Source organism: Aulonocara sp. 'chitande type north' Nkhata Bay, linkage group LG8 (genome assembly GCF_057382095.1).
Source record: "Aulonocara sp. 'chitande type north' Nkhata Bay isolate Kocher_YH1m ecotype deep benthic linkage group LG8, A_spYH_male_GT1.1, whole genome shotgun sequence".
In the NCBI taxonomy this organism is placed as follows: domain Eukaryota; kingdom Metazoa; phylum Chordata; class Actinopteri; order Cichliformes; family Cichlidae; genus Aulonocara; species Aulonocara sp. 'chitande type north' Nkhata Bay.
This window is the reverse complement of record NC_141351.1, coordinates 2,487,157-2,507,890: the sequence shown is the minus strand read 5'-3', so window position 1 is coordinate 2,507,890 and position 20,734 is coordinate 2,487,157. Positions and strand designations below refer to the sequence as shown.

General features: G+C 40.9%; 3 protein-coding genes and 3 non-coding genes across 7 annotated transcripts; 4 read left to right on the top strand and 2 right to left on the bottom strand.

Moving 5' to 3' along the window:
- The first annotated feature begins 311 nt into the window (after positions 1-311).
- On the top strand, positions 312-14,747 carry LOC147322829 (cerebellar degeneration-related protein 2-like). The gene is made up of 6 exons (XM_086302781.1): positions 312-554; positions 7,414-7,526; positions 9,051-9,199; positions 9,286-9,450; positions 9,572-9,779; positions 10,663-14,747. The coding sequence occupies exons 1-6, from the start codon at positions 476-478 to the stop codon at positions 11,428-11,430; spliced, it is 1,482 nt and encodes a 493-aa protein (XP_086158907.1). The 5' UTR covers positions 312-475; the 3' UTR covers positions 11,431-14,747.
- Positions 14,748-15,756: 1,009 nt separating this feature from the next.
- On the top strand, positions 15,757-15,829 carry trnar-ucg (transfer RNA arginine (anticodon UCG)). The gene has a single exon. It is a non-coding gene; the product is annotated as a tRNA-Arg (tRNA).
- A 368-nt stretch (positions 15,830-16,197) lies between these two features.
- On the top strand, positions 16,198-16,269 carry trnam-cau (transfer RNA methionine (anticodon CAU)). The gene has a single exon. It is a non-coding gene; the product is annotated as a tRNA-Met (tRNA).
- Positions 16,270-16,306: 37 nt separating this feature from the next.
- Positions 16,307-18,427, bottom strand: mrpl58 (mitochondrial ribosomal protein L58). 2 transcript variants are annotated; one of them, XM_086302783.1, is made up of 6 exons: positions 17,666-18,044; positions 17,445-17,469; positions 17,288-17,347; positions 17,101-17,183; positions 16,762-16,931; positions 16,307-16,683 (listed from the first exon to the last, which is right to left on the bottom strand). In XM_086302783.1, exons 1-6 carry the CDS (start codon positions 17,825-17,827, stop codon positions 16,599-16,601), a joined length of 585 nt encoding a protein of 194 aa, XP_086158909.1. In that variant the 5' UTR covers positions 17,828-18,044; the 3' UTR covers positions 16,307-16,598. The 2 variants fall into 2 exon arrangements, with proteins under 2 accessions (XP_086158909.1, XP_086158911.1); XM_086302785.1 differs by lacking the exon at positions 17,666-18,044 and adding an exon at positions 18,211-18,427 and having other exon boundaries at positions 16,308-16,683.
- trnaq-cug (transfer RNA glutamine (anticodon CUG)) lies at positions 18,041-18,112 on the bottom strand. The gene has a single exon. It is a non-coding gene; the product is annotated as a tRNA-Gln (tRNA).
- LOC147322824 (uncharacterized) lies at positions 18,211-20,647 on the top strand. The gene is made up of 3 exons (XM_086302782.1): positions 18,211-18,540; positions 19,603-19,691; positions 19,790-20,647. Exons 1-3 carry the CDS (start codon positions 18,532-18,534, stop codon positions 20,520-20,522), a joined length of 831 nt encoding a protein of 276 aa, XP_086158908.1. The 5' UTR covers positions 18,211-18,531; the 3' UTR covers positions 20,523-20,647.
- The last annotated feature ends 87 nt before the right edge of the window (positions 20,648-20,734 follow it).

Here is a 20,734-nt window from a genome sequence, read left to right as displayed (position 1 = left end):
TTGTCACCCCGCAGTAGTTGCGCTTGCAGTTAATGAGCTTAAATTATGGACGGCATGTCTTGACCTGTCTTTTGACATCAATGTAGAGGGCGCACTTGAACAAAAGCTGGACGAGTGGAGATAATCGGGTGTTACGAGCGGTACGTGAAGGCGTCGTGAGCATGCTGGCGCTAACAGCGGCAAAGGAAGTGCCGTTATTCTCTGCCACGTCTGTAGGCTCCTGAAGCGGCGCAGCCTGCAGAGGCGGCAGGTCAGAGCACCGGGATGAGCCGGTGCGTGGTGGTGGTGGTGGGGGGGATGAGAGGGGGGCAGTGGGAGTGACCGAGGAAACGCGGAGGAGAGGAAGGAAAGAGGAAACACGTCGAGGCACAACACAGCGCTGAAAAGAGCTCCGGCTTCTAGGAGCCACCGCTGTCTTCTGGAGGATCCTTTCCTGCAGGACGTCTATTGTCCGGACAGAGCCGCGGGGAAACCCATGCTAAGCTCAGGGAGAATGGAGGAATTCATAACCGAAGAGGAAGAGCCATGGTACGACCAGCAGGACCTGGAGCAGGGTAAGACAAGTCACCATCCTATCCTGCCTGCCCGCAGCATCCCTTGTTTCTGTCAGCTTCTGGCACCGGCCGCTCAGCCGGCCTCTTCGAACAAAGACTCTGTTGTCGTGAGATACGACAGAGAAGTCATTTGGAGCCGTTTGCTTGCTCTGCTTCAGCGCGATCAATAAAAACAGCGAAGGAGTTCCCAAGGAGCGCGCTTCTTTGACAACAATGCTTTGAAAGCATGCCAAGCAGGGCCTTTGCATGGCTGGAAGTAGTCAGCATCAATGTGATGCACCCGTGTCAGGGTCCACCATGAAAGTCCTAATCGAACTAAAGCGCATATTTTTAGGCACCGATGTTGCAATTCTGGGTCGATGTGTTTAAAATATTTTTCCACCTGTTTTGTATTGATTTATTAAATGCTTTGTGTGAGGGATCCCCATTCTAAAATATAGCTGAGCCATTCAATTTTTTAACCTCTGCATCACAATTATTTTTATTATATTTTGACATCAGGAATGTCCTCTATGTTGCGGTTATCAGTAGAGTTTGAGAGGAAATATCGATACAGTATAGTTAAAAACAAGGAAAACCAAATATCAATATTTTATTACAGAAATTCAAATACTTTGGGACATGCACCACCACCCTGAGGTAACCCAACACTAGAAACACTTAGCTTGAGAAAATTAGCTCCTAATTTGGAGCAAGTTAATAGATGGCGACTAAATGGCTGCAGAGAGCAGGACCCGTTTGATTGCAAGGTATTTGAAACCTTTCTGCAAACAGTTGCAGTCTGACTCGGACTGACTGCAATCGTTCTCAGTGAGGTTGTCAAAGGCTGATTTCTGTCTAATTAAAAATGCAGACAGATTGCCAACATGTTGCCATCAGTCTGCATGAGTCTTAGTCAATGAGTACAACTCAGCAGGCTGCCAGCTGGTTGTATTCTGTTATATTCCTCAAGAACAGGAAGGTTACTGAGCAGAAATGTAATAGTTAGATTGCTGTTCATGTAGATGGAAACAGCTATGTGATTTTTCAATGATTTACCACTGTTAATGGCTGTATTATCAGCTAGCATGCAATTGCTAACCATTAAACTACAAACTGATGCCAGACTGATAGCAGACTAACTGCATGTTATGGTGACATTTATGGCAGGTTTTTGTGACAGTGTTGAGATGGTTATCTGATGTGAGATAGCTTTATCTTACTGGATAAAAAAATGTATTGACAAAGTTTAATTTTAAGGACAAAAAAATCGAAATATTTTCATATGGCGAATAAGGGGCTATGATAATATCATATCGTGGGATGTCTAGTGATGGCCAGCTCTAGTTACCAGTGACTAGTGATGATAAAATAAGATAAAAAAAAAAAGAGATAAAAAAACATTTTTCTGTAAAATAAATAAATGAAAAAAAAAAAAAAAAAGAATTGCAGTTTGCCAACATTATTCTGATTGAACTAGCTTTTGTGAAGGAAAAATCTCAATAACCTTCCAGTTCAAAGCTTTCTAATTAACTCGTGTCTTTCCATTAACACCATAACCTCCGCCCAGTAACAACACAAGGGACTCGACTGTCAGTGTTGCTATATTTAAAGAACACCTAATGTCCTCATTTCCAGCTCTAAATTTTTATTTTATTCCTTGGTGAAGTCCCTGAAATTATTGTTGCTGTTTAGTTTGGCCAACTCTCTCCTGATTGGCTGCCCATTGTAAACATAAAGTCTGAACTGCTGGTGGGTGGAGCTGTGTGCCTCGGATGACCATATTAGGAATATCCTCTGTTACTGACATCATACAGTGCCAAGAGGAGAAAACACTGGTGCATTTAGCATCCAATCTGAAGCTTGTACATACACTGACTTTATTATTTGAAATATTTGCCATGTTTAATATGAGGATTTCCTATTATAACACTGTATATATGACAAAAAATTAGTAAAGCCCGACGAGCTGAAGATACAATAAACATTTACTAAGCCTTTCAAATCGATTTCAGTGTTCATACAAATTGCAGCTGATGTTGTAGCAGATGGATCCTGTATCAGCTGGTCTACATCTGAATGACGGCAGCTTTTTATATTCCATTTCCAGGGAGCTTTTAAATGTCGGTGACTCAGGAAATTACATTTTGAATGAAGTCACACAGTCTATTTATTGATGAATGGAACATCTGCAGATATTCATGAGCCAGTTTGAAACCAGTCTGAACCTGATCATTCAGGGACTTGTATAATTATGTTTTTAGGACTTATCCACAGCTGTGAGTCTTCACATTCTCTGTACCACTTAGCTCATTTCCTGTCGTGTATAATCTCTCAATCACCTGCTCCCTGCTCATCTAATTATAATGCTAAGCTACATTTCCCCTGCCTAAGGCTAAATGGTGCTGATGCTGTGATTTTACCTGACTAGAAACACCAATGGACGCACAAACAAACACACTTACCATCATGATGTCATCGATTGATAAGCTAACTTGTTTCCTGTGCACCAAGTGTCACACATTAAGGAAACCGAGGGTTAAAACGGGTCTTTAATTGGCTTTATTTTGGGAGATGGTGAGGAAGAAGAGAGTGAAATTAGAAGAAAGACGAGGCAAATCAGAGCGACAGTGTGAGAGCGGAAAGTCAAAATGGCTGGAGCCAGAGAAACGAGCTGTGTCTCAGAGAGATCTGAGTTTGATGGAGCAGAGAGGATGTCAGTCCTCTCTGAACAGTGCTGGGCTACAAAGTGCTGACTGCCCCAGTTCATCTTCAGTCGTGTGGCATTTCTAGGTGCATCGAGTCCTTTGGATAGGCACACCACTCTCATCGTATTACCTTGTTGTCATGCAGGAATCACTGTAAGTTGATGTTCTTTGGGATGATTTTCCCCACAGAAGTGTTGGCTAAAATGTGGATAAATGAGGATTTCTTTCTGCACCAGAGACCTGCCCAGAGTGTACCCCGCTCCTTACCTGGTAGCTGGGTGGGAGAGTGGGTGGATGAAATTAGGATATTTTTCTTTTTAGTAGTTTTTAATAAGAATTGCTAAAAGAGTTTAAAACTGTGTAATAGTAGTCTTTGCCTGTTTTTGCCATTACCGTCTTTGACCAAGGATCACTGTCAGTTCATATGGTAACCTTCTCAGCCACAATGTAGGCCTGCCTTCAAGCCAACCCTGCTTTATCACATTTGTTTACTTTTTTAGCTGAGCTGCAAAAAAGCTTCCTCATCCTTTTAGGGTTTCTCACATGAGCTCACACGCAGATTGCTCAAGAGCTATACTGACCATGATACAGTCATATCATGGAAAAAAATGTATATTTTCAGACTGTTTGGCAGTCGTTCCTGGAGGTTGCTGGCTTGTGTGTGCATGTTTAGACGTCTTTTTCAGGACAGAACATTGCTGTGCTACTATACTTGTGAGGACCAACAGTCCCAAAATGCCTGTTCCCATGATTTTGAAGTCATTTTTGAGCCTAAAAATGTTGTTTTAGTGTCAGGTTTCTTATTAGGTTATGGTTAGGTTTAGGCTGAGGGTTAGGGATTCATTTTTGATGGTTAGGGTAAGTGGCTAAGGAAAGCATTATCTCAGCTAGATGTCCTCACTAAGATATGAAAATGAGTGTGTATGTGTCTATATTGGCGGTGAAGCTAAGAGAAGTGGCTGAACCTGTTTTCATCTTATAATCCGATGTTTATGAGAGGTGCATATTTTAAAATATGATAGTTGCATCATGGGGCTGTATTTGAGCGAGTGGTGTTGGGGATGAAAATCAATGGCATTGTGAAAAAGTACAGTCAGCTTTTGAACCACTATAAAATGGCATCATTTCTCAGCATGACAAAAACTCTAGTAAAAGCATACTTGGATGGAAAAAACACACCTGAGTCTTGCCTGGACCTCAGCATTACTGAAGCGTTGTGGGATTATCTTGACAGAGATTTAATTTCCCCAACTCTTTATCCAACTGGAGAAATAAACATGATTCATATTTAAGTGACTTTCATAATGAGCAGTATATACTGGTTGAATAGATTAAATAGAGAAAAGAACAAAAAGTGCTATATGAGTGAAAAGAACAAAAAAAATGAAGGGTAACATTAAGTGAAAACAAACTGAAAGTCTGAGTGTGTGTTTGGATGTGGCAGGTGTTAAACTAGGCCTGTAACTGTACAAACTACTCATGATGTCACGTCTCAGCTTTCGACTCTTAAAGGAGGAGAAAGCAGGAAGGATGCAGACGTGTAATTGGGATGCTTCTTTGTTGCTTCTTTGTTTGGGTTTATTGTGTGTTAGCCTGAGCCTCTCCTGGCCGATGACCAAGAAACTAATAAGTGGCTCTACCAGCTGAGACTGGGGGGGGGGGCTGTTTGCTTGCATACATCTGATGAGAGAGCTCTCTAAGCACTCCTGTTACATCATAACTGTTTACATCACTCAGGAGTAGAGAGCAATATCCCAGGATGTTTTTATAAATTGCTACTTTGCCATGTAGTATGCATCATTGCAGTCAGTATTACAGCCCGGATAAGCACTATGGTGTAATTCTTCTGTCTGGTGAATGTTTCTAGTGCATTTTCTGTTACAAATTTAGTCTGAAACACTAGAAAAGAGGAACCAGAAGTCTTATTTTCCACATTCCAGTGAGTCGTGGGTGATACACACCTAACCAAAAATCAGCCTGTGGAAGACATCACTACGTGCTGTACTGAATGCATGGATTCGACTGCAGATGCATTCACACACTCTTAAAAATTAACTTTTATTTTTCTCTGAAGTACTGACACTCTGGCAGCTGGCTGCATGGGTTGTCTGGATAGCTTCTTCATGCATGATGTAATTGTGTCGGTGTTCCGGTCTCAGTGATGTCACCTGTGGGTCAATGTCAGGTCTGTCAGAGCAAACAGTTGTCTATGACAGCTATTAACTTGCAAAGTTGTTGTCTTGTGCAGTGAGTTTCATCGATTGGCCCTCTTCCCCACTTCTACTCTTCCTTTGTTTTCCTCCTCATCTTTTTCTCTCCTCCCCCTCTTCCTCTGTTGTTGTGTTGATACTGAGGCTTTAGGCTGTGTAGCGCTAACTCTCCCTCCATCAGCCAAATCCCCTTCGACATCTTGTAGACACAGACTTTTGGGTTGTCTGGTTTTATTTGGGCTGTATTTCACATCATCAAGACAACTTCTGAAAAATGCAGGTTCGTTTTCTTTATATTTATAAGAGAAGCGCTAATTAGGGTAACATTGTGCTAATTTTTATAGCAGTTTCATGGTGATGGAGAGAGACAGAATATAAACCACAAATCAGGAAATAACACTTTGCATGAAAAGTATAAATTGATTTGCATGTCATTGAAATAAGTTTGGTTCCCTATAAACCAGCAGAAATCTGGCTCCCACAGACTGGCTTTGTGCCCACGTGGCACACAGATTACAGTCAGTCACCTTCAGCCCAACCAAAACCAAAATCAAACTCTTTGGCATCAACTCAACACACAGTGTTTGCACGGAGGTGGAAACATTATGCTTTGCGGCTGTTTTCCTGTTAAGGGTACAGGACAACTTCGCTACATTGACGACGGTAGAGGCCATGTATTATAGATACTGGTTGAGAAACTGCTTCCCTCAACTAGAACAATGCAGAACGGTCTTGGGTGGATCTTTATACCCCCACAGCAACACAGGAGTAGCTAAAGAGCCTAGCCAGTTTCCAGACTTTCATTCTATCAAAAATAAAATCTTTAGGTTTCTTTACCAGTTAGTAAGTCGTGTTTTGCTTTCATTTCAATGACATGCAAATCAATTTATGACTTTTATGTCATGTGTTTTGTTTTTTTCTGGATTTGTGGTTCATATTCTCTCTCCCTTAAAATGAAACCACAAACTACTAAACTTTAAATACAATTTAGACTGGTTGTCGACAGTATCCAGATGGAAAGATGTAATAATGTAATGTAGAATTACTGAAAATAAAAAAGCTCAAACTCAAATCAATACATTTAGAAAGTGTGTAAGAAGTAGATGATCATAAAGTATTTTGCACCAGTCATACAAATATGATGAGTATATATCAGATCTAATGGGGGAACAGCTCTGTGTACTCCTGCTTATGTGCTTGCAACTATAGGAAAATGTTGCAGTGATGCAGGTTATCAGTTGCCTGGATGTATTATGGCCTGGCATTGATCCATTTGCTAACTATTCATTACTTAAGCCAGAGGCTGGACTGCATGACAGATGACTTTGTTGGCTGTTTAGTCCTTCACTTTCTGAGAGGCTGCAAGCCACATTTTGCTGACTCAGAGCCAGTAATGTAGGCCATCAGTACTGCTGAGTCAGCGCACGGTTTAAGTGGATGCTGCTCATCTTAATTTGGAGTATTTTAGCAGCCGGGACGTATAAATAAAACACTAAAATGTGCTAAAATCAGAGTAAATGGTCTCTCTAAGAAAAAGACAGCATCCCAGCGAGTGAAATCTCTATTCTCCTCTTAATCTCAGATGTGTCACTCCAAATAATCTGGGTTCCAATCTGTGACCTTTGTATTCAGTCAGTGGAGAGTAGGAGGCTTGGAGGGAGACGTGCTGCAGGGAGGAGCGCTGCCTCGCTGTCTTCCCTCTATAATTGAATTGGTCCAGGGCAGACTAAGGCGATGTGATGGATCATTGTAGTTATAACCTTGCTTAAAATAGAGCTGTGTGCGGCGTTAAATGTGGCAGAAGTCATCTAAATTGTGCAGCTGCATTATGTCTTCTTCTGTGAGATACCCCCCACCCCACTGTCACTGTTCATTTCACACCTCTCCCTTCCTGTTCTCTGCTTTCACTCATTCAATCTGCCTCCTTCTCTTTAAAAATGTTTCATCTGCTTCTTTTTCTAGATCTCCACTTGGCAGCAGAGCTGGGAAAGACTCTGTTGGAGAGGAACAAAGAGCTGGAGGACTCTCTGCAGCAAATGTACATCACCAATGAGGAGCAAGTGCAAGAGATCGAGGTGTGGACCACAGAGCAATGCAAATATTACATTAATTAATATCACAGGACTGCCAGCTCAAGGGCACTTAGTAACAGCAGTGAACAGAATTGTTACAGGAAGTGCAATTGCAAGTGAATTCTTCTGCAATACAAAAAATGTGTTATGGAGTCCCACAGGGCTCTGTACTCAGCAATAGTATTAGGTGACAATGCAGATGACACCCAGCTTTTTTCCTTATGCCACATGAGTCTGCTTAAAGACATTAACGTGCAGATAGCCTGTTGGTTTCTACTCGTGTCCGAAGGGGACACGGTGTCTTGCCAGATACCTTACTCTGGATGGCATTACCTCGGCGTCCAGTACTACTGGGTTGAACTATTTTTGTCCTTTAATTGTACATAAAAAGTTTTTTTTTTTTTAAGACAGTCGTTTTTCATATAAACAGTTATCTACATTAGGAACTTCCTGTCTCAGAGTGATGCTAAAAAACAACTTTGTGCATTTGGTACACATTGGCTAGACTATTGTAATTTCTCATTATCAGAATGTCCTAATGGATCCATTAAAAGGCTTCATTTCCAAACACAAGAGAGATCATGTTTCTCCTTCTGCATTTTCCACAGCCTTCCGCTGTTACATTCCTCTGTGTCGAACCACCAGACAGTATGTTTGGCAGGAGGCCTTCTCTCTGTTTTGAAGGTTAATCTTAAACAGGGCTTATTTTCTTCATTTCTGTGCACATATTCCTGTTCCTAGACTCTAGTAAAGTAGCTCTGCATGGCTAATAACAGAATCTAATCTAATTAAATTACCTTATACTGGACCTTGATGCAAATCCTTGGTTCGGAGTTTGTAACAAACTTTCGTTTTGGTTTTCTTCGAGCCAGCTTGTTATTTATTTGCTGCTCCTTGTACAGAGAGTATTTGAACAGCAGGTGGGTGGAGCCTTTGTGCTCACACTTCTCAGTGACAAAGAGCCAAAAGTATTTAAAACCCAGCCTTAAATGGAGCATTTTAGAACAGAATGACGTTTGAGCTTATGGTGAACAGGGCACCCATAATTTCTGTGTGCATGTACAATGAAAATAACGGGCTATTCTATTATTCTATTATTCTATTATTCTATCAATGGAGCTGGATGAGGTGACCTGTGAACTGTCCCTTTGTTACACTGCTGTAGACTATTTTCTTCTGTGTAACACAATGCTTTAGCACAATTCTTGAATTAAATTAAATTGGGTGGAAACACCCAACGTGCTTATTTATGCGCTTATCTTTAGTAAGGAATTTTCTGCTAACTGGTGAAGTCCATCTGCTGAATGATATCATGCAGTATGGTGTGAAGCTGTACAGCAGGTGTTTAGTGGCTCAGGAGTTAGGTTGCAGTGATAAATCCTACATATGTGCTGTAAAAGTAAATGAAAGCCAAATTTAAGTGACCGTTAAAAGCTTCTAGCTTCAGAGATCTAAGAGATTATTGGAACTTTACCTGAAGTTGTGCATTTTTATTTGCGCTAAATATGTGTATGCGTTTGTTTCCAGTACTTGTCAAAGCAGCTGGAGGTTCTTCGGGACATGAACGAGCAGCATGCCAAAGTGTACGAGCAGCTGGACGGGACCGCCAGAGAGCTGGAACGCACCAACCACACGCTGGTGATGGACAGCAAGTCCTCGCAGCAAAAGATCGAGAGGTGAACGGGACTGGGAGCTTTCCTTTTTCCATGTTTTTGGCCTTCTTTCATTCATTTATAAATCTTTGCCCTCTCTTATGCACCAGGTTAACGGGGACTATTGAGACTTTGCAGAACCAGGTGGAGTCTCTGTCAGGGCAGGTGGAGCAACTTCGCTCCATGGAGCAACTGCGGGTCAGGAGGGAGAAGAGAGAGCGACGCAAGACCATCCACTCATTCCCTTGCCTGAGGGAGCTTTGCACAGCACCCAGGTACCTGTTTTGTCTTCCATAGAATGAGAAAGAAGAGGAAAGTAGTTATAGAAAGTCACGCTTAAACACTGCATGCCAGCATCAAACTGCTAAATATTTGTCTCATCTGTTATTTTGTCAGGTATGAGGATGAGTTTGTAGTGGGCAGGGCTGAAAGTTTTACTATGGAAGCCAAGCGTCAGCCATTTGAAGAAGAGAACCAGCACCTGAGGGAAGCGGTGTCGGCTCTGAGAGCTGCTGTCCGGGCCGAGAGGAGTCGCAGGGAAGGGGTGGAGAGGGAGTGCAACCTCCTGATATCGGAGTTCTCCCGGCTGCAGACACGGGTGCAGGTGGGGTGCAAAAATAATGCACTAAGCATGTTTGGCTGTTAAGATACAGGAAAACATACAAGCAGAAAAGATATCGGCAAGTTGTTTTTTGTTTTTGTGTTTTTTTTCCACCAAAGTGAAACTAACTGCTAGCAGGGACAGTGCTAATTTGTCAGAGTCCATTTGATTTCATTGGTTATGACATTTAATTATGTCTTCAATGCTGATCACCCCTAATGAAAACTACTGACTAATGGAGTGTCGTTTTGAATTATGGCCTTAATCATAATCATATTGTTCTATTCAAATGTGGTCAAAAGTGTGACCATGTGAACAGCGAGGCTTGGTGAGCTAGCTGTATATGTTGTTGAGGTACGTCACAGATGCTGATACCACATAATTGGTGCTCATAAATAGAGTATTAATAAGATGCCACTCAGCTTTTTTTTTTTTTTTTTTTTTTTTTTTTTTAAATAACCAAGTGGTGAGCATGTTTATTTTTCCTGCAAGAAAGGTTTTTTGTTTTTTTTTTTTAAAGTAGAAGTCCATGTGTACATGCTCGCTTGAGCGGCCTCAAGTGGCCATTAGCAAAACTGCAGGTTTCTGCACTTCAGCACACTGGCTTCTTTTTTTCCAGCCACTTCAGCCTAAAGTTTCTGCATCTGTCAGACTAAATAGTCATTGATTATGGAAAGGGGTAAAATGTTCTTTAAATCTGATCTGTGTGCAGTTTAATAAACTACCTTGTAACTTGATCAACTGATCCAAAAATGATGATTTGTTGATTATAAATTAAAGACAATTAAGTGGAGGAGAATTTTCCTATGATGTGCTATTTATGTCTTTATATCGAGTGTGGGTAATGAATTTTATTTGAAATAAAACTAACTGGTTGTGCTCACAGGATGCTGAGAGATGCCAGGCGAGAGTGCGGGAGCTGGAGGTGGAGCTGCAGGAGCTGCAGCAGCTGCGCCGAGCTCGAACTTTCCTCCTGAGCAGTGAGGATGATGGTGTGGCTCTTACCCAGACTGTCCTCAGTATCACCCCGGAGACCGACACCTTTTTGGAAGTGGAGGTCGGGGAGACGGGAGGAGGCGTCAGGGAGGAGACAGCAGGTGGAGGAGGTGTTGGAGGTGAGGCGTTACCTGATTCCAGTCCTGTGAGGAAAAGCTGCAGCGACACGGCGCTCAATGCCATCGTGGCCCGGGATGCGTCCGGCAGAAGGAGAGGCAGCTACGCTCTGCACGCCAATAGCGTGAGGAAAAGAGGGATGTCCATCCTAAGAGAGGTGGATGAGCAGTACCACGCCCTGCTGGAGAAGTACGAGGAGCTGTTGGGGAAGTGTCGACGACACGAAGAGAGCCTGTGTCACGCCGGCGTCCAGACTTCCCGGCCCGTCTCCAGGGACCCGTCTATGAAAGACTGTGCCATGGGCCCCATCGTGGCACCTCCCCCTACTCCCACCCAATCGCCGTCCACCCCTGAAGCCATCGAGAGCATCAGCAAACAGGTGGAGGCGGTGGATAAGCGGCTGGGGCAGAACACTCCAGAGTACAAAGCCCTTTTTAAGGAGATCTTCTCTCGTATCCAGAAGACTAAGATGGACATCAAAGCTACCAAAGCTGCGAAAACTAGCAAACCTGGTAAATCTGGTAAATCTAGTAAACACTAAATTTACACCGACTGGCTCTAGAGACGGTGGCATCATTGCTTGTTCAGTGTTAGGTTGCAAAGGTGCCCGGTGCGAACATTCTTATAGAGGGTGCTACTTTTAAAACCACTAAATTGAATTATGGTTCAGGTTGACTGAGGTCACGTCAGACTCTTGTGATCGAGAGCTGAAACCTTCTGATTTGCATGCGATCAATCTGTAAAAGTTGGAGAACTTAAGCATAAAAACATAAACAATTTAATTTCAGCCTGGTCCAAAGTCTGTTCTGGCTTCACTGCCTTACTAACTATACTTAAAACACTATTACACAGCTTGTGGGCCTGACCAGTACACCAAAAGCTAAAGTTTCACAAAAACTAATAAAACTGCATATCTGAGAGAAACACGAGTACAAATCAATGTCTGTCATGTGTTGCTTTTAACATAGAGAACTAAACTAGCATTTCTGTGATTATAATAAGACAAAGATTGATTCCTCACCTCACAAGCCGAGGATGTCAAGGGTGACCTGGAGGTGCTACTTTGACTATTATCACTAGTCGCGTTAACTCTAGTGAAGCATTTTTGTCTGGACGAGATTCCTCCTTCCTGTGTGTGACCTTACTTTGGCTTAGTGAAAGTTTACGGGGCTTCGCCTTCAATAGTTTGAGATTTTGGGAAAGTGATGAAAAGATCCATACCAGTGCTGTGTTTGTATGTTATTAAGCCACCGCTCATTTAACATAAACACTAACCCGACTCTTGTCATAACAAGTTGTGGGTTTTGGGGAGCAAAAGTGTTGTGAATGAATATAATACAGAGATTACTGACTGATACTGGATTATTGTTGCTAATACTAGGTAGTAAAATGATTATCTTTATACCTGGTTATATTCTTTATCTTTCAGTCTTCTACATTACTGAGTGCACTCAAAACCTATAGCTGGCCAGTTGCCTTGCTAGCAGGTCAAAAGCAGAGATGAGCACTAGTGAAATGACAGTTACGTTGAAAGTGTTTGAAACGTTGGGGTCACTTTTTGTTTTTTTTAAATTAATTATCAAGCAATACATTTCACACTGGCTTTTGTCCAGCTGACACTAACATAGCTGGTAGCTGCCAAAATCCATTTATATAAGATAAGATTAAGTAACCATTTGGACAACATTGCATATATCCACAGTTTGTATGGCATAGATCAGCATATATATAACTAGTACTTGTTTAAGATTTTATTTGAACGTAACACGGTGCAGGTACTGCAGACAGGGTTTCTAGTATGTGATAAAACATTAAAACAAAAAGGGCCAGAAGGGTCCAAAATTGAGGCTGCAAAAGCAAGTCAGTCCCCCTAAACTCTGATGGAAAAATGCCCACCTCTGGAGGAAATGCACGTTTACAATTTGGTACTAAAACCCATTTTGGTCTGCTCTTCGGCCACAGTGGATCATCTGCCTCGATCTCTCACCCTGTCCCTAGCACCCTCTTCTGTCACACTAACCATCTGCATGTCCTCCGTCACTGCGTCCATGAATATTCTCTGTGCTCTTCCTCCTTTCCAACCTGGCAGCTCCATCTTCAGCATCCTTTGTCCACTATTACGCCTTTCTGTCTGTACAAACCTTATCAGCCTTACCTCACTTAAAACCTGAGCTTTTCCTCTAATTCACTCCCTTCTGATCCTGTCCCCTCCTGGTCACCCAAATAAAAGCTCAGTATCTTCAACTCTGCTACCTCCAGCTCCACTGCCTGTCTTTTTGTTATCAGCTTTCACTGTTACTGTTATCTTCCTGTCACAAATCTACTCACTCCACCTTCCCTGCACTCTCTTCTTCTCCTCTCTTGTGCACTCTGTTGCTTTGGATGATTTAAACTCCTCTACGTTCAAAACTCCTTGCATCTTCACCGATTCACCTGTCTCCCTTTCATAAAAAATAGCATGACTTGCTGTTGATTAATTCTACTAACAGCTTGTGCACCTCCTTTGTTGATTGAAGTGCTAGTATTATTAATACTATATATCTAACAAGACAGCAACAGCCAAAATGCTAAAGTCGAGGTTCATAAGGAATATCTGTTCCCAACCAGCTGTTTGCAACAGTGCTTAAAAAGTACGTGCAGGAAAATGAAAGACCTGGCAACCCTGGCTGCAGGCAGTACTGAGAGCTTCTTCAGAGCCCATCGCTACCATTTCCAAATTACCCCAGTAATATTTTTCTACCCATGTTCTGTTTAAAGTTTGCATATTGGCACAAATCTGACAACAAAAATGCTAATACCGACTGATCTGTGATAGGCCCAGTAAATACTACAAAGCTTCTGACTTAGAGATGAGTTGCAAAAGGAGAATCTCTGCAGATAGCTGTTTTCACTGTTTCCTGGGCATTATGAGCTTTCATACAGAATACAGTAAATATAAAGCATGAGGATTTCTGGTTGCTGGGGTGACAACTGAATGAAGACGGCATGAAGGTTTGTGAGGAAGTAGATTTTATATAGTTAGTCATTCACACTTAATAGCTGATGTGTAACCGGTATAAGGCTTCAAACCAGGGCTTTTTCTAACACCTAGCAGTCTTACCAAACTATAAAGCTAACCTGCAACATATTGCACCTTTTTCACAATATACAATAACTATGCCTTTTTTCTTGGTAACCTCCTATATGTAAACCTTTGTTATAATGAATGTTATTACGGTTATATATTTTATACACAGCTCTTCAGCGTCGTGGAGGACAAATGGACACAGCTAACACCGGAGGGATCGTAAACTAGTGTTTGAGGCTCATGTGTGTTTTTAGGAAGAGAAAAAACCCCACTGTGGATAATGGATTTTGTGTGCAACCCAGAAAACAGTTAGTGAACAAACTGTGGTGCGTTTGAGGTCGGCGCTCGTGTCATTTCGAATGATCCAAGCGCAATGAGAGAACACGTGTTAGCAATGCCAAACCAGAGCCTGTTATTATTCTACCAGGTTCATGGGGTTTCTGTACTGTAATGACTTACCTATTGCACTTAAAATGTCTGACGCCTCATCTTTTCATATTTAGGATGGGTAACATTCAAACTGTACCTGTATTTTGATTTTTTTTGTGTGAATTTTTAATTTTTTCTTTTTTCTTTCTTTTTTTAATTTTTAGTGCCGATATGTGAATGTTGATAACATGCTGTCAGAATAAATTTATTTAATTTGCTTTACTTTTATTATCCAGTTGAAACTTGTGCATTATTACTTCATAAGACATTTGCATTAATGTTTAGTCTAATCTGGTATTAGTTCCTATTATTACTGAACTAAGACTTACTTTACCCTGTTAATAAAGCATTTATATAATGCATTCAGTCTCTTTGTATTTGTTGTATAATTAAACTGAGTAAGTAACACTTCCTGACTCTAGAAATAGTTTATGCATGTGCGGATCAGACCCTAAGGTCTCCTCTCACACAAACCTCTCTCCCTGACCCGGTGAGATAATGTCATGTCAGTCACACAAATTAGTTGATCTCCATTCCTTTTTTGGTGGCTGCAAGCTGTTGGTTATGACGGAAATAATAAGACTATGGAAGTGGCCACAAGATAGGAAGAGTTTGGTCATCCAGGAAGCGTTCAGAAGCATAGAAATAAAGTATCGATCCTGTCGCGCTTGTATTGATCCACACCATTGATATTTGGATTTATAGGCCCAACTCTATTGTCTACTGATCGTTCCACCAAGTGAGGTGTTTCAGTCATACAAAACTGGAAGGAGACCCTGGGGAAGCTGGAGAAATTCTATCACAATACTGAGTTGGGAACACTCCAGCACACCATAGGATGAGTTGGAGGTGATGGCTGGTAAGAGGAAGGCTAGGTTATCCCCTGTCCAGAGAATTGACTGCATAAACCAGATATGGGCAGGGATGTTAAACTCATTTTGCATTGTGGGCCATATACAAGTCAGATATATAAAGTGTAGGTATTTGTTTAAAAATATAGGGAGCTAAAGTAAAAGGTTGTCAGAAAAATAACTACTTAAGTAAAGTACAGGTATCTGAAAAGTTAACGAAGAAAGTAAACAGTAACAAAGTATTTGTACTTTGTTGCTTCCCACCTCTGTGCCACTTTTTAAAGTGACTTTAGCTGATGTATTATTGGAGTAGTAAAAAACCACAAGACTTCAGCACATTTTGTGAGTACAGGGAAAGTTTTCTCATCAACAGCTACTGATAAAACGCTGCTGTTCTATAAGGTATAACATAATTTGTGTTGTAATAGAGGTTGAAATAGTGGTAGAAAATAAAGTACCGACGTCGTATAGTTATATATTTAGGTATTTGGATATACTTGGGTTCCTCGTCTATCAATCTGACCGCGTGGCCTAATGGATAAGGCGTCTGACTTCGGATCAGAAGATTGAGGGTTCGAGTCCCTTCGTGGTCGACTTTTGCTTACGTCGCAGCCGCCAAATTCGCTTTCGATTCAGTTGCTCTTAGGCAGCTAACCTTCCACCAAACGACAGCAGTTTTTTGGAATGTTTGTGTCCTTGAGTCAATGTTAAAATTAAAAGCCAAACGAAATGAAGATGTTGTGTATGTGAAACGGAACTCCTACTGAAGCTAATAATGATTGATGGTATCCGTCCAAGCGAACGCTAACGTTATGGTTAGCTTACTAGCGAAAACGATTATTCCTTAAGATTAAGACACTAATGTTACAAAAGCTAGCAATCTTACCAGTCAGTTCTGGCAACAACAAACACGTACAACAGTGAGTTAAATACAGAAATAATCACTCTCTTCACCATCGGCAGCAGAGTGGCGCAGCGGAAGCGTGCTGGGCCCATAACCCAGAGGTCGATGGATCGAAACCATCCTCTGCTAAGCCTTCTTTTTTTTTCATGAAAGAATAACCCTTGGCTCTTCTCTCGTCAACAAAGTGCTGTTTATTATTACTATAAGCGTAATTTTATAAGTGTCGTTAAACCTAGTGTGTTAAAGTAGCATTCTTAGTTAAAAGTAGTCTTCACTTAAAACATTGTTGGTGTTTATTATGAAACGCTTTCAGTGTTTATTTTACAAACAACAACAAAAACAACAACAAAAACCCAATATGTACATCAACCACTTAATAAATAGTATAAGTATAAAATCACAGGATTGATTATTATAGCCACTAAATCGCAGGAGGGAGAAGTATAACAGTCATCCACTTAGTCAAAATCCACACGTCTGTTCTGCTTGGTAGCTGAATGAATCTTCTTCTTTCTGAGGCGCTCCTTGTTCCTCTTTTCCAACCTGCACAACACATTTAAGGTCAAATTTAGCCATTTTTAAAGTAGATCAACAACCAAATAACGCCACTCTAAGCAATACCTTGCTGCCCTGAGAGCGATGTCTTCAGCTGTTGGCTCATGGGGCTTCTCACTGGCTTCTGCTATGATAGCAGAGATCTTCTGTATGCAGTCAGAAAGGTTTCTCTGCTGACTCCTACTCAGCTCTGAGGTCACCAGCAGTTCCCCCGCCTTAGTGATTCGGGTTTTGTTCTGCACAGCAACATCAAAGTGAGGGGTGAAAATTAAAAAGTTAAAAAAAAAATAATCTGCAAAGAGAATAACTGTATTTTCTGTTAACTGTGATGCAAGAGTAGAAATGAATGAAATTGACATCAACAAGTCAGACATATTTCTTAACTCACAGTATGTGAAAACAAACCTTTTCAAGGATTTTTTTCCGAACATCTTCTGGGATCCATTCTGCTGTTTGCACATGGAATCGGACTTCTGCTTTTGTGCTGACTGTGGATTAAAAATGGTAGACCATCTTATTAACATGCACTATGTTATGCACTAATTATGCACCAGAAAGTATTTATTTTCATTTAAAATTAAACTGTGGTAACCTTTGTTGACATGCTGACCCCCAGGACCGCTGCTTCTGCTGTAAGATACCGTCAAACGTTCTAATACATAACACAAGACCATATGGATTAATACACCGTATAAATGACATGACATTTATATGTGATTCCTCTTGAAAATATGTTTGTTTGTCCTTACCTACTGGAATGTGAACTTGGGTTTCCTGAAAAAAGTCAAAATAAAACCTGTTTCTCGATGGCAACAACTTAAACTACTCAAACTAAACACACCCTACGTTCAATACGTCCAATAAGTTTTATTCGGAAACAGTTGGTAAACTAGTCCTTTTTTAAGGGACTTTTCAGAGGCATTCTTCCTACAACAGAAAGACAGAAACTGTTCGCGTTTATTTTACTGACCTGTGTGCCGGCTGCCTCTCGGGTCCCGTAACTAACACTCGACTGAAAAGTGTTGTTAGTGTGCCTCAGTACAACATTCCGTAATGTTACATGCTGCCTAATCACGTTTATTCCTACACAACGACAAAACACATAGGAACGTCGCGCAATGGAGGCCGCCATGTTGGAGTGACGTCTTCACGACGGTCGAAAGAACGTCGTGTAGCTGTTGCTGCGTCTCGTGACGGTAGCACATGTATGTGTGCTGGTGTATTCCACACCAAACGTCGGGGTTTGTTAGTAGTAGTAAAGCTGTGTGTGTGCTAGTGAGATACATGTTAATTTACATTTGGGTTTGGTCCACATGTTTGCAAGCAGAAACATTAAGAAAAAGTTAGGTTCCACCGAGATTTGAACTCGGATCGCTGGATTCAGAGTCCAGAGTGCTAACCATTACACCATGGAACCACACGTGCGAGAGTCAATTTTTTATGTATTCAACCACGAGAAAGAAATGTCACGCTACTACCATTGGCACATAAATTATTAATACAATGTTAACTCACATGATGCAGAGGCCTGAGTTTGTTTAATGGCTCCACTAGCTGGCATTTTACCATGTCACCTGTTGCTACGAACAAATCCTGTTTTTCCCGCTTTAGTCTGAACTAGGTTCTGACATTAGGGTTCCGAGGTATCTGGAAGGCGACCCTGACCTTTTAAATGACGCAAAAAACGGATCTCACTTTCTCACTGACCTTCGTTGTGGAAAGTACTCGGAGGAGACGGCTAGCTGGAAAAAGTGCAGATTGTGCAAAACTGACAGAAGGAGAAATTTACCTTTTGGACAAAGTGCTGAATTGCTCAGATTAAACAGCGGCTCTAAAATGAACAAGGTAGAAGATACACACTTTGATTTATCGCACACATTTGAATCAAAACATAGGGCCACTCATATTTGTCTTTCGATAAAATCCTTTATAAGTGATTATGAGATAAGGAGGGAACTTTTTGGGATATTTAGTATGTTTCCTCTGCTACCTGTAAACTTAAACTTAAATTAATTGTATCTCTAGGTTATTTGTTTAAACTGAATATGAACAACCCATGGTAATGTCAGGGTTGCTAGCTAGCAAACAACTACAGGCATCTTGTTTGTATTAATGGCATTACCATCAAACGGTGACTACATTTAAATTTAAAATGATACCTAAAAATGAAGAAGAACATATGAAGGATTTTGTTTCTCTTCATTTTAACTAATTATTCAAATGTGGTCTTTACACGATCTTTTTGCGTATTTCTGTTATGATCTGTTGTTAAATCTGGTAATATTGCAACTTCTGTTAACATCTGTTGTCTGTATCAATGTAAGACTCATCAAATCATCAATCTGTTTGAGTAAAATGTACTTTTAACTCATTTCAAACAATAGAAACAGTAGAATATTTGCAAAAAAACAAACAAATGCCCCTATAGCAACGAAAGCTTTATTTAAAAGTTTTGGTTCATTATATATATATGTATATATATATATTGTCTATGTGATCTTATTGCATGATTCTGTTAACATGATTTTAGTGTAGTAATATATTTTTATATCTGTTATCTATATTTAGACAAAAAGTGTTCTTGACTTTTTGATGTATGTTCTTGATGTATCATTAATCCATCTCAAAAACATTTGCCCCCATCAAAGAGGCCATAGTAACACTCACTTCTTACATGAAAAAAATGAAAATACAAAATGTAGTCTTTATTTATTTCTGCTATATAATCTTAGCACACGGTGTCACTGGGGTTTATATGTGGTGTTTCAATGCAGCCTGCTCCCAGATTTGGTTCGTGAGCGGCCGCATGAAGCAGCGGCTGATTTTAAAGTGGTGATTTAAAAGTGTAAAACTGAGAGCTTTTCGAGATCTCTTGCTTGCTGAAATGTGGTTGTCTTTCTTTGCTAGATTCCCTCTGATGGAGCTGGAGGACTGGGGCCTGCTCAGTTGGACTGTGAAACAATCGCCACCCCATGCCTGCGAGATGTGTCACATGTGTAAGAAACAAGTCTAAACTCATCAGTACACCCAGAAATTGAAATTATGAGCATATACTTATTTGGTTTTCTTAATCATTTTTAATTGTTTATTCTAGGCTGCAGATGTATTTACCTGGATGTGTCGAGCCAGAATTGGAAGACATCATTTGCCCTCCGTTACAGAGCTCAAACGTCTCAGATCATCCAAATACACTTCCACAACCTTTTAATTGTGGCACGGCTTCTTCAGAGGAGCTGATAGAGGAGGAGAGGTTTTTCCTCAAGTTGTTTATCGAGCAGTTGGTGGCTCACATTGAGATAAAGACCCACACACCAAAAAGCAATGTGGACTTGAGTAAATTAGAGGCACGTGTGAGAGAGAGAACCCCTCTTGACTTACGGTTTACTGACCCTAAAGCCTTTGACAAAATGCTCATCCCCATCTACAAAGACCTTTGCACACAGTTTGGCTCCAAATACCTTCTGCTTGCTGCCCTGGACTCTGGGGATGTTGCCTTTGAAGCAGCTGTTGCAGAAGGACTGAAAACACGGCTAACAGCGTGTGCACGGAAACCTGACAACCTGTTGAAGAGGCTTTTCTCCAAGAGGTCATCCAAGGTTGATCTGTTCAGAGATGTGAAATCACGTCACACTGATGAAAACAGCCATGACGATGGAAAACCGATTCCATCTTTGATGAAAAGAAAGGGTGATGGTGTCCGGAAGAGGCTGTCCTCCATGGCTTCTGCTGTAAAAAAGAGATTTGGTGACAACTTTGTCACCAGCGAATGCCAAAAACGTGATTTCTTTAATGGCAAGCCTCAATTTATGATTGCCCCCCTTCTCTAATATTTATCCTGAGAGATCTGAAGATGAGCTATTAAATTTGTCTTTTTTTAAAGTAATGTTTATCTTGAAGGATTTAAGGAGGATTTGTTATATTTGGACTATTGTAATAAAACATTGAACATGGATCAGAGTAAGCTGTCAAGTTTTTTTGGATCCTCGATGGTTTCATCATATCCTGAAACTAAATGTACATCCAAAGACGTGCGTGCAAA